The sequence below is a fragment of the Vombatus ursinus genome, unplaced genomic scaffold (assembly GCF_900497805.2).
Source record: "Vombatus ursinus unplaced genomic scaffold, bare-nosed wombat genome assembly UNPS02009132.1, whole genome shotgun sequence".
Lineage (NCBI taxonomy): Eukaryota > Metazoa > Chordata > Mammalia > Diprotodontia > Vombatidae > Vombatus > Vombatus ursinus.
Window position 1 is genome coordinate 2,188,796 of NW_020948910.1, and position 13,738 is coordinate 2,202,533.

At 38.2% G+C, this 13,738-nt stretch overlaps 1 protein-coding gene across 2 annotated transcripts in view; it reads left to right on the plus strand.

Annotated features, from left to right (window-relative positions):
• The window catches only part of EPM2A (EPM2A, laforin glucan phosphatase), a 171,203-nt gene extending 161,161 nt beyond the window's left edge, over positions 1-10,042 (plus strand). The window contains exons 4-5 of one of the 2 annotated variants that reach the window (XM_027850691.1): positions 2,543-2,793; positions 8,948-10,042. In XM_027850691.1, the coding sequence (XP_027706492.1) occupies positions 2,543-2,793; positions 8,948-8,992 (296 nt within the window). In that variant the 3' untranslated portion in view covers positions 8,993-10,042. Of the gene's footprint in view, positions 1-2,542; positions 2,794-4,732; positions 5,754-8,947 lie in introns of those variants that run through there. The other variant, XM_027850690.1, reaches the window with a different exon arrangement.
• Positions 10,043-13,738: the final 3,696 nt, after the last annotated feature.

The following is a 13,738-nucleotide window of genomic DNA, read 5'->3' on the forward strand; positions in this document are numbered from 1 at the left end:
TTTCTTTCTTTCTTTCTTTCTTTCTTTCTTTCTTTCTTTCTTTCTTTCTTTCTTTCTTTCTTTCTTTCTTTCTTCCTTCCTTCCTTCCTTCCTTCCTTCCTTCCTTCCTTCCTTCCACTCATTTGCTGGTGTGGGCAGAGAAAAAAATTGAGGCCCACAAATAGATCTAGCTCCAGATTAAAAGAGAAAAGATGCTTAGCATCCTGGGAGGTTTTACTGTTACACTGGGATTTAGGTTGCAAAGGAGCATACCTAGAGTGAGTCAGGACCAGGAGTGGGGCTGGAAAGGAGAGGTCCTAAAGGGTTGCTTCCTAAATCAGCTGTGTTCTCCAAGACAGGGCACAGTATAAGGTACTCTAAGTCTAGTTATAAAAGGTTCAGAGTATAGGACAGGAATTGTTAACCTGGGGCCCGTGAATTTGTTTTTTCTTTTTTTAAATAGTCTCCAGATTGCAAAAGCGATCTGAAACAGAAGAAAGGTTAAGAATCCTTGGTATAAGTCAGGAAGTAGAGATTAAAAACAAAACAAAACAAAAACCAAGTTTAAGAGGAATAAAGGGTTATTACAGCAGACAAAAATCTGGGCAGTAAGGAATGAAGAATTGGATAGGGTAGGGGTGGGGGGAACCTGTGGCCTTGAGGCCACATGTGGCCCTCCAGATCGCCCTCCAGGTCCTCAACTGCAGCCCTTTGAGTGAATCCAAACTTCACAGAACAAGTTGGGATTTGTCAAGTTCTGTGCTAAGTGATAGGCAGAAATGAAGTAGTACTTGCTCTCAAGGAGCTTACATTCTATTGGGAGAGACATGTACATATATACAAAATATAAATTTATATATAATATTTACATAAAGAAGCACAAAATATGGATATTATATAAACAAGTTGAACTAGAGATATTAACAAGAAGGTATTTGATCATCACAAGCTGTGAAAAGAATTGGTCTCTTCCTGTCATGATTCTTATAATTTCTCTTTTAGCAGTGAGTTCCTCCTTCTTAATCAGAGTCAAACCTAAAATAGCAATTTAACTCATTATTTCCTCTTCCTTTTGAAAAACAACATTAGTAAGGCAAGTTAAGAATTTATCAGCTGCTCTGCTTTAGCACAGAAAGAGCTGCAACAAATGTCTGGACAGATGAAGTCCTCCGTCACGGTTTTGTCGTGCCTTAGGGATGTGTTTTCTAAATTCATTGTCCACTTCTTCTGTCCAAATGATCTGTAGTATACTTGAATCACAGCACCGTGTTCTGTTTTCTTCCTTCACTTGGTCCATGAAAACAATGAAGGTTATCTCAGATCCTTTTCACTTGTAATATTCTATGAATCTGTAGAACATTTTCCTTCCTTTGCTTCCTGGATTTTCATATATGAGCTTGTAATCCTACTACGTAGCGCTACTACATTACCACCCACTTTTTCTGTTGATTCCTTTACAGATACGTTCTAGTCATGGTTTCAATCCCACTAAGCCTCAGTGATATAGGTGAATTTGCCTTATGTTTCTCTAGTTCATCTTGCTCATTACTCATATTTATGCATTTGCCTATAATCGTCTGAGACCGTGAATTTTATTTTATCCCCTTCTCTTGAATGTTGTCTCCTATGATATTGGCCACTTTTACTGATTTTCTTCTTTCTGTGCTGGACCTAATACTCTCTTTGATATCTAGCTTTTTTGACGTTCATTAGGGTACACATTTTTGCTTACTTTGATATTATTAGAAATAAATTTAATGTTATTTATGTGCAAGTTAGAAAACTGATTTAAAAACCCCTGGCATATACTACTATTGTATCATATGCTGAGAGCTTAGGTCACTTGCCTAGAGTCACGTAGATAATGACTGTCAAAGGCAGCATTCAAACCCTGACTCCAAGTCAGGGATTATTATGCTGCTATGTATCCATGCTATGCAGTCCGAATTATAAATTCTAATTAACATAGTCTGAATGCACTCAATTGATTTCTTTAAATCCTCTGGACTAATTCTAGTATGTGATCCAAATGGGTAAGAATTGATATTAATATTATGGAACAAAATATCCTTGGACAGACATGTAGATGAAATGAAATTGAGGTGCAGTTAGGTGAGAGATCCTTTTTGAAATAAAATAATGTTCTGTCCAGTCTGTGGTTATCCTACTAGACAGCTGTAATCCGTGTCAAGAAAAAATGCTGTGCCCCCCCCCCCCCGAGATATTGGTTAACTTTTCCTGTTGAGTGACATTTGCCCAGATATGGAAGGAACTCTGTGGGGGTGTAGTGATGCAATATAAAGTGAAGGCCTTTGCTGGGGTTGACCCATTGCTTTTGAGTTGACCTGACTGAAGTGTGATTTCATGAAAATTATTAACCATGTTGGAAAACTATTACTTTTTCTTTAAAAAACAAACAAACAACCCTTGCAGAGAAACAAGATGTCTGTCTGTCTCACGCTGCATAGCATCCTGATTTCACGGTGCAACAGACAAGTGATTATTAGCTGTGATATTCAGGTTTTGTTCCTAATGTGTATGTGCCTTGCTTTCTCAATCCTAGGCAGAGTGCAGATGTTGCCTCAGGCGGTCTGTCTGCTCCACAGCCTGCTTGAGAATGGACACACCGTCTACGTACACTGCAATGCTGGTGTTGGTAGATCTACAGCTGCCGTGTGTGGCTGGCTCAAGTATGTGATGGGCTGGAATCTGAGGAAGGTGCAGTACTTCCTCCTGTCCAAAAGGCCTGCCGTGTATATCGACGAAGAGGCGTTGGCACGTGCAGAGGAAGATTTTTATCAGAAGTTTGGGAAGGTTCGTTCTTCCTTATGTAACCTCTAGTAGGTAAAATCTTCACCCTTTCCCTAAAGCTCCTGTCAGGGAAATGGAATGACATTATAAGAAGATTCGAAGACAGATTCTTATTAAACAGCAGTATAGTGTGGTTCATTATTACTATTTATTATTATTAATTATTATTAGTCTGGCATGGACCTTTAGTCTCAGTTTTGGTTTAGAGAGATTTTCTCTGGAGCACCTTCTAAAGAAATTATATGAATTGCACCAAGAAAGGGCAGAAAGTCTTTGGATTCTGCCTTCTCAGTCTTGTGTGGTACAACAAGGTAACAAACATCTTTGACAGCGCCTGTAGTCAGACCACTCCTTTTGGTTGACTTACACCCCAGTTGGTTTTATAAAAAATTCATGACTACAGCCACCCTTTCTTGTTGCATTGTGTGTAGCCATTTGCTACCTGAAAGGGGGAGAAAAGCTATAATTATACAGATTTCATCTCTTGCAACTGAAACAACAAAGAGGGTCCTCCAACTTTGTAAATGGAAGCTATCTAGCCTGCTACCAAGCAAGACACCAAGGCTGGAAGATGGAGGATCCATAAATCCTTGCTCGATGGAGTGTTCTGTAGGGAGAGGGTGCATCAATTTGCCATAATTCTTATAGCAGAGATTCTTAATCTTTTTTTTTTGTCCTGAACCCCTTGGGAAGTCTAGTGAAGACTATGGCACTCTTCTCTTAAAACGATGTTTTTTAATACACAGTATATGATATAAAAGATTATAAAGGAAACCAATTATATTGAAATAAACTTGTTAAAATGTTATGAAAAAAGTTCACAGACCCCCAGGTTAAGAATCCCTGCTCTGATAAATCTGTGAAACATCTAGGAAAATTAGCATTTTATGTGATTCCACCATGGGAACTGGCTCTTGACTGGTAGCAGAGATTTTTTTTTTCATCATTTGTCTTTGTATTCCATAGAACCTTTTAGAGTGCTTGGAATACAGTAGGCACTTAATAAATGCTTATTGACTAATTGATTGGCTATTTGTTTTCTTGGGGGAAGGATAAAAAGGGAAGCTTGTTCATAAAGAGAGCTAAGACTGAGAAGGTCCCTTTAGGCGTTTTATATCCCCTGATTCAGCCCTTCATTGATTTCTGATAGTCCTGTCAGGGGACAGAAACACAGAGCAAATGGAAGTTAGAACAGATTGCACCTCATGTGCATAGTAACCACATGCTTCTCCACTATGCCATGAGGAATAATGGTCACTCTCCTTGAAGCCACACAAGGTTAGTGATTGCCATTCTAGTTGTGGAAATAGAGAAATTACAGGTAAGGATTTTTGAGGGAGGGAATAACCTCACTCCTAATTTTTAAATTGTGATGATGAGTGTTATAATGGAAGTTAAAATGAAATCATTCTTAGCCTTCTCAGTCTAAGTAACTACTGCAGCTAGGTGACTCAGTTGATAGAGCAGGACCTGAAAGTCAGATCCAGCCTCAGACACTTAACTAGCTGTGTGACCCAGGGCAAGTCACTTAACCTTTTTCAGCCCCAGTTCCTTACCTGAAAAATTGGGATAATAATAGCATCCATCTCCCAGGGTTTCTGTGAGGAGAAAATAAGACAATAAGTGCTTTGTAAACCTTAAGCTATTATATAAATGTTAGCGTCATCATCATTATCATTCCATGATAGTTCGTCTATTCCCTTCTCCCCTCAATCTATCATTATTTTCCTGTCACTTATATCTACTTATAACTAATCCCATTCTATAATTGTAGTAAAGGAAAATGTGGTACCTTTTTTTTTCGCTTTCCCAGAAAGTAAGATCTTCTACCTATTAATATTCTGCTTATTTCTACAGAGGGAGGATTTATGCCTGGCTGATAGGGATATTATATTTGGGGTCTCTTCACTCACTTTCTAACACATTCTTGCATTTCTTTCAGGGAGTCACTAGCAGCTCTTTACTACTTTCTGCCAAGAGAGAAGTCAGTGACAAAGGTGGCAAGAATGAGACCCAGGGATGGTGTCCAGGCCAATCTCACATCAGCCTCGTTAAGATCCTTTGAGCGATATCTGTAGGGAATACAATGAAGATTCAGAAGCTGCTACTACTCTGAGCTGTTGGTAGAAGAGACCTATAGGAAGTTGTTTTCAATAACTTGTCCTTTATTTTCCCTGCAACTTTGTGAGAGTTATAAAACCAGCATTGAGTTAGAGGACATAGGGCCAAAGAATCCTAGATTCTGAGTTGAAATGGACCTTTGAGGCCGGGTCCAACTCCCTCATTTTTCAGCTGAGGAGACTGAGGCATGAGTAAATTAACTTGTCTGTGATCACACCAATAGTGTCTGAGGCAGGATTCAAATTCAGGTCTTCTTGACTACAAGTGAGGCACTCCATTTACTATGTCACTTAGCTACCCTCAAAGGTGTATATCTCTCCTTGTCCATTACTAGGGTTTTACCCAAATGTCCCATTCAGTATTTCTAGCCATAGGACTATAGGATCGTAGCTCTAGAGCAGGGCTTTTAATCTTTTTTTGTGTGTGTCATGAGCCCCTTTGGCAGTATGGGAAAACCCTATGGAACCTTTTTCAGAACAATGGGTTTTTAAAAAAAATGTAATTGAAGGATATGCTAAATTTCACTTAGAATTTAGTAAAAATAAAGGTATAATTTTTTTCTATCCGAATTGATGAACTCCAGGTAAAGAACCCTTTTCTAGAGCTGGAAGGGAAGTCAGAATTCATCAAGTCCAACCTTCTCATTTTGCAAGCGGAGAAACTAAGAACCAAGGGTAGGTTAAATGATTTGCCCAAAGTCACAGAGACAGTAAACATCAGAGGCAGGATTTGAATCCAGGTCCTCTGACTCCAGAGACAATTCTCTTTCCATAGTACTATGCCATCACTCAAAAGGTGCCAGGGGTGGGGAACCTGCGGCCTTACGGTCACATGTGGCCTTCTAAAAGGATTTGTTCTGTAAAATCTGGATTCAGTCAAAGGGCCACACTTAAGAATTTAGAAGGCCACATGTGGCCTTAAAGCCTCAGGTTCCCCACTCCTGGAAACTTTCCACTTGAAATCAGAATGTTTTCAAATTATATAAATGTGTTTCTTTAATGACTAAAAGATCCAAATCTTACCCTTCGCACTGGAAGCAGGCTTTAATCTTCTTTTCCTTTGCTCTGATAGGAGAAATCAGGTTCAGAAAAAGGTAAATTCATAGATATTGACATTTTGTCCTGGATTAATGCAGTGAATAATGCACTGAAGACATTTGAATGTTAGTTGCTAAATAAAAGCATTTCCCACAGCTGTCATGTACAAAAATTTGTTGTTTTTTCCCCTCTGGAAATGATCATTTCTGAAGTCCGAAAGAACAAAGTATATTTCCTTATTTGATAGGGGGCAGTCATACTTGCCATTATTATTTTTACAGTTTGGAGCTGTTATAATTGTTTATCACTGTCACTTCTATACTTTCCTTAGTGGACCACAATCATGAGAAGTCATATAGAAGAGGACCACAAAGAAGGAGGAAAGGAAATTCAGCAGTTTAGTTAGGGAGAACTAAAGCAAGAATTGTTCTGTTTGCTGTTAGTCATCATGAGTGGAAAGGTTATTTTTCTTCTTTTTTAAAACAGCCAGTCTTCTTAGTGGAAAGGGAATGGAAAGATAAGGTCTCATTCTATTGATAGTTTTGAATTCTCTTGGGAAACATCCTTAAATCAGCTGTTCTGGCATTGTGTTTGTCACCATCAAGGAAAAAAAAATAGAATTGAAAAAGCAATTTGTTCTTTTAGCCCACAGTCATGGTAAAAGGGTTGAAACCTTTCCCCTCCAACACATTTTTTAAAAAAATAACATTAATGAGAAAAATAGAATAATCTCAAACTCTACAGAGGTAAAGGTGGAATGTTGTGAAATGAAGGAGTGGAAGGTGAGCTAGAAGAAACAGAAATTCTGTAAACATGGAGAAAGTTAGCCTATCTCTGCACTACTCCATGTTTATGTAAGGTAAGTGACTAGCTTTGAAGATGGATTGTACTAACGTCGTCAGGTATTCACTATAAAGAGAGGAAAAAGCTTGAGTTCCGAGATACATAATGACTAGGAGGTGGTGGGGAGGCCACAAAGGATTTCCCTGTTCCACTCAGGCCCCAACCAGTGCCTAACTTGATTCCTTCAACTTCCTTAGGAATAAGATTAAAGCCATCTTATTCACAGTCTGTGACCCAAAAGGACCTTAGCCATTGTACCTAGTCAGCTGAAGTGTGACACTATGGATACTGACTTTGGAGTCATAAACTCTGGGTTTCAGTTTCCTAATGCTCCTGTATATTAGCTGTGTGACTTGGGCTTCTCCGAACCTCAGTTTTCTCATCTGCAAAATAGAAGTCATAGTATTTACATTTTGATGCCTCTCATATTTGTTAGGAAAATCAGCTGAGACAATCATTTGATTCTCACAAGCCAAGTATTGTGTAAACTAAACTCTAGATAAATCTCAACTTAATAATAGTTATGCCCAAGAATGTCATCTTCCTATAGGTGATTTAACTAATAATGTACCCATTCAAGGCAGGTTACTCCCCAGTCCCCAAAACAGCAACCTCTGAGAAGAGCACTGAGTGTTTTGTTTTTGTTTTTCTAGGGAAGGGCTGGCAAGGAGGAGAAACGGAAGCAACAGGATAAAGATCAAGGGATGGGTAATAAAGCACCAGGTGAAGAGAGACTAGCTAGTGAGATAGACCTAAAGGAGATTTATTATGGGATTGTGGAACTTGGGAGGATAAAATAACAGCCTCATAGGATTTAGACCTAGAAGGGGTCTTAAAGACCATCTATTTCAGCTTCTTCATTTTATAGATAAGGAAAAGAAAACCCAGAAAGTAGAAATAAATGACTAGAGAATGACAGCAAGCACTTAGTAGGGCTAATGTGGAATAATGTGTTGTCTAGGTCACTGGAAAATTGATAATCAACAGATAAATAGTGCCAATACAGGCAAAAAGCAAAAGACCCTGAGGGTTTGGGACACAGGGGAGGAGAACCTGCAGCCTCGAGGCCACATGTGTCTCTCTAGGTCTTCAAGTGAGGCCCTTTGAATCCAAACTTCACAGAACAAATCCCCTAAATAAAAGGATTTGTTCTGTAAAACTTGGACTCTGTCAAAAGGCTGCACCGAGGACCTAGAAGGCCACATGTGGCCTTAAGGCCGCAAGTTCCCCACCCCTGGTTTGGGAGGACAAGCAAATATACTGTTTTACTAAATACTATTCTTGTTTCAGTGATGTTGGATAGGGGTGGAAATACTCTTTAAGGGGGAGAAGAAGAAGAGGGAAAGGTATGTCTGCAAATTATGAGCCTGTTAAATTCCTAGTCATTCCCTTGGGATGAGATCTCTGCACAATATAGAATGATACCCATATAGGAGGGTATTAATAATGGTATATGAATGGAAAGACTTACTAGAAAAGGATGAGAGGAAATGATTTGAGAATTCAAATTGGTTCATATTTATTAAAATCATGCTACAGGATGTGCAAGGCACTGTGTCTACAAGCTTTAGTTTGCCTAGAGTATAAAAAGAATTTAGCAAAGTCTTTCCTGCTTTTCTTCTAAAAAACAATTGATGGGCTGTAAACTAGATGACAGTACAATTAGGTGGAGATAGTTGAATGGTTAGATGCAAAGAGTAGCTTAGTGTCACCTTGGAAGGGTCTCCAGCGTTAGGGTTCTGTGCTTGGTTCTGTGCTGTGTAACATTTTAAATCCATTAACTGAATAAAAGCATTGAATGAAGTCTTATGAAATTGCTAGATAACACAGAACTAGAGGGACACTTAGCACACTGGATGTTTGAGAAACCAAGGATTCTAGAACATTGGCACAAACCAGTGAATCTGAAATTTGAATAGGGAAAAATGTTACATTTGGATTAAAAAACAAACAAACACATGTATGAGAGTTAGGGGAAGTGTCATTAGACAATAGTTTCCTTGAGAAAGATGTTGGGAGTTTCGTATACTACAACCTTGATTATGATATGGTTTTCAGGAAAACTAATACAACCTCAGACTGCCATGAGAGGCTTTGTATCCAAGACTAGAGAAATGACTAAATTTGGCATGGTCTGATTTCTATGTTCATTCCAGAGGGCACATTTAAGGAAGAAGATAGATAATCTTATAGAAGAGTAAACAACATGAAGACCCTCAAGTTCATGTGACATGACGACAAGTCAAATGATGTGCAAATGTTTGTCCTGGGGAAGAAATTTGGGTGGAGCATGGAGCAGTATTTGAAGAACTGTTCTGGGAAAGAGGAATTGGACTTCTGTTTGACCTCAGAAGATGGAACTAGGAACAGTGCGGTGGGAATTGCAAATAGTCAAATTTAGAATTTTTTTTTTTAGTTTTTTCCTCCATTGATGATTTTTTTTATCAAAAGCTGAAAGACTGCCTGTTAAATATAATGTAAGGGAGGCTCTTGTTTTTATTGTTTAAACTAGATGGCTTCTGAAAAAGTTTTATCTCAGCATCTGTGAAATGTGTCAGCATTGAACCCTGATCCTGAGGGAGATGGGAAGGACTCCTTGTTTGAGGAATCTTCTGTCAAAGGGGAAGGAGGCCTTAGACAAGATTTACGTTCTGCTTCTAGGACCCATAAGAGAATTGAGGGTCAAGTGAAAAATAGAGAATGAGGGGCCACACTAACTGTCTCTGGCTTTTGCCAATAGGATATATGAGTTAAAAGACTGCTTATTAATAGCATTTTCCTTCTATTCCAGAAGAGTCTATAGGAGGTGGAATTATAGAACTTGACTATACTGACCAGTTGTGTGATTCTCACTTAAAGTCATCCCCAAATGATTTCTGTCTTCTTGGTCTCTTACAAAGGTTTTATTTTTATTTTTATTTTTATTTTTCATTTTTAGCCTTTGTACAGCTGTTAAAAAGAATCTTTCTGGCTTCATCTCTGTCTGATACATTTGTCCCCATGAAAACTTAATGTAGGTGGAAATGGCAGTTCTGTGTGGTCCTTGACATATTGTTGAAGTTTTATCTTATATCCCTACCACAGGAAGGTTAAGGATCATTTCTTTGAAGGATTCACTATTAAACTTGCCAAGAAACAAAGGGAGCTTCCTCAGGACTTTGGCACAAACAATATAAGATTTTTACTAGGAAGCCAGAAGGCTTGACCTTTTTTTTTTTTTTTTTTTTTTAAAGCAGAGAAAGACAGCTAGAATGGCAGGCCAAGCCTTTTGACAACTTAGGGCTGTAGTTAGTGAGATGACTCCTGAGCCTTGAGAAAGCTAATGCTGGGAGCTGGGATAAAAGCTGTCAGGGGATAATAGTAATGATGAGGATAACTCACATTGATATAGCACCTTACGGTTTGAAAAGTGATTTATTTATATTATTTCATATCATAGGACCATAAGATCATAGGTCTGGAGCTGCAAGGGACATTAGAGGACATCTAGTGCAGTCTCCTCATTATATAGAAAATGAAAATGAAGCCTAGAGAATTTAAAGCGATTTCATTCTCACAATGATCCAGTTTGGCAAGTGCAGTTATTAGGCCTATTTTACAGATGAAGAAACTAAGATTCAGAGAGGTTATATGACTTGCTCAGGGTCAACCAATTAATAAGTGAAGTGGAATTTAAACCCAGGTTAATGGATGAGTTTTTTTTTTTTTTTAAAGAAAAAAGAATACTTGGGCGTAGCTAGGTGGTGCATTGGATAGAGCACCGGCCCTGGAGGACCTGAGTTCAAATGCAGCCTCAGACTCATAATACTTACTGGCTGTGTAACTCTGGGCAAGTTACTTAACCCCAGTGGCCTCACCGAAAAAAAAAAATACCTGAAGGTTTGGAAATAAAGCCATATTTGTTGGTGGTTTTGCTAAGAATTACTAAGTAACTAGAGAAGTATACAAACAATTTCTTTCTGTTTTATATCTGTTCTAAAGGTTTAAAAGTTGCATTATTTCATTAAAAGCATAACTTTTAAATAAATTCCTTTAATTCAAATTGTGACCCAAGACACATCATTTCTTTTTTTAAAATTTTTTTCACAAGTCATTTCTTAATCTGACACTATTTCTTCATAGCATATAGCATATAGTTGTCACTCGATAAATATTTGTTACGTTCACTTAAAAATAGAATGAACCCACGATTTAGGAGCACAGAAACCCTGCGTATCTTGGACTCACTACTGCCTTCTGGTGGCAGCATACCAAAATCATAGGGGTAGTTCATCTAAAGCAAAGAGAATCTTCAGTACTGAAATGGAACATGTCGTTTTTATAGTAGAACCTAAATTATCCTCAAGGTGCTTTGTGGCCCCATTACATTGCAGAGGGCATAGATGTAATATTTTTTCCTTAACAATATTCATATTTATGAATTTGCCCTTTGAAAACTGGTTCTTACCTTATCCAGAGATATCATGGAACCTTTTGGCAATTCTTTATCCATGGCAACTGAAGACAGAGATAACATATTCAGAGGAATTCATAGATAATGTAAAAGCCTCACATTAGCCGTATCATCTCAACATCATCCTTCAACCTAGGATCGGAGTTGCTTTTAAGGAACAAAATGAACTGATTTGGATTCCATGTCTTCTCTTTCCCACCCTGGGTGGGTGTGCTAATGAACGACATGACAGCCAAAGAGCAGCCATCCAAAGGAATATGTAGTGGAAAGATCAGACATCTCAGAAATTAGATCATTAGCCCCTAGATACTTGATTTGATGTGATATCTTTTTTTTTAAATGGAATCTTCAAATAACATAAATTTAAACGAGAGCTATTCATTTTACAATATTCAGTGATTATATCTGCATAATTATATGTCAATCTAATACCAGCTTCTTATCTAATAAAACTCTAATTTACAATGTATTCTTTGATTAAATTGTTAGCCATTTTTCTCAGGGAATGTATTGATATACTAATCTATCATTAGTCTTCTGCTGCTAGTCTTCACAAGAGGATTAGATGGAGGTTCTGAAGGGATGAGCTATAAGAAACATCAGATCCTTTCAAGAGGCAAAGGCATTTTCAATCATAATCACCTATGAACCTTCAGCAAGACTCTGCTCCAGTTTACCTCTTCTTTTTTCTTTTGTAGATTTTCCTACTAAACCTTTTCTCTTGGATGTGACTAGAAAGTCCATAATCCATTAAGCACCTACTGGCTACAAGCTAAATGATAAAAATACAAAGGCAAAGACAGTCCCTGCCCTCAAGGAGCTCATATTCTAATGAGGGAGATAGCTACATATATACAATATATGTAAAGTGTAAATTGGTGGTAATCTTAGAAATAAGACACCAGCAGTGAGGGTGGAGTATGAGGGGGCAGAGCTGTGAGAGGTTTCTTGTAGAAGATGGGGTTTGATCTGAATCTTGAAGGAAGCCTGGAGGCAGAGATGAGGAGAATGAATATTGTAGATAGGAGAGATAGCTAGTGCAAAGGCAGAGTTGGGAACTGGAGTATCATGTGAGGGACGGCAAGAAAATCAGTTTTGCTGCATGATAGAATATGTGGAGTAACTTAAAGTGTAAGAAGACTGGAAAGGTAGGAAAGGGCCAGGTGAGAAAGAGTTTTAAAAGCTAAACAGAGAATTTTATATTTGATACTGGAAAAAATAAAAGAGTTGTAGAGACTTTTTGAGCCATCTCCCTTCTCCTTTCTCATAGGCTGACCCTACAGGTTCTTAGGAGTAGCTGGGTTCACATGCTCCGTGCCATATTGGCAGCTGGTGATGGTTGCAGAAGCTCATACTGGCAGCTTTCTTTTGCTTCTGACTGGACCCTGATTACTTTCATCTCTCTTTGAGTTTCTCCTTTTCCTAGAGAGGGACTTAAACCTTAGTTTTCTTGGGATAGGAACTTTTTCAGGAGTTTTCTAAAGATGAATTTTCTTTCATTTTTTACATAGCTTTCACTCCTTTCACAAATCATGGTCACTGAGCCTACTCTATTACAGCAAGCAGTTATTGATGTCTATTCTATGTGTCACAGAAGGAGTCATGGGTAGGAATACTGGGTAATCCCTCTAAATCAATATCTCTCTGCATAGCAATCCATGACATTCATATCTGTTTTAGCTGGACCAAACTGTTGGAATTGGGAAATCATACATAACATGGCCATACATCACAGGGAAAGGAGCACAGTGTTTCCCTTAAAACCTGGCAGAAGACCTTCTCTACTCAGTACCACCATGGTAGAGAAAGGGTTGGGTTCATATGCTTACTCATTCTGCTGATTTGTGTTGTCCACCTTTCCAGGTTTAGGCCTATTACGACTCCTTTCCCTGTTGAGTGCTAGAGATATCTTTTCAGCATGTCTTCTGTAATTGCTTTTTTTTGGTTAATAAAAGGGTTGTAAGGAATTTAGACTGCCCATTCAAATATTCACTGTTGTCCATATATATCACCAACAGTACTTGTAATTAAGTCTATATGTGTTTGTATAGTTGATTGTTCTTTTTATGTGTTATAGGCATGTGTGGGTACTTAACTGCTACTATAAATCAGAAACATTCTAGCTAATTTATGAAGGACTGGAGGACAAAGGATAGCAGCTCAGAGAGTGCATGCTAATGGTTTTTGTTTTCCATGTGGATTGGTACAAGCATATATCATATTGCCACTGAACACTCCACAATAATGAATAAAAGAATAAAATAAAGCCCAATTTTTGGGCCTGTTGTGTCTTTGGTCCAACATTACATGTAGCTCCTTAGTCAAACTCCAAACTTTAATGATTTGCCATACTCTACAATTTTAATTGATCAGATACAGGGAGAAGATAAATACATGTATCTAGGCAAGTTTTCACGTTCACAAGCTGAGGTTCCCAAATGACATTTGGGGAATTGTAATCACATTTATGACATTACCTGCTCTGAGAAGTAGT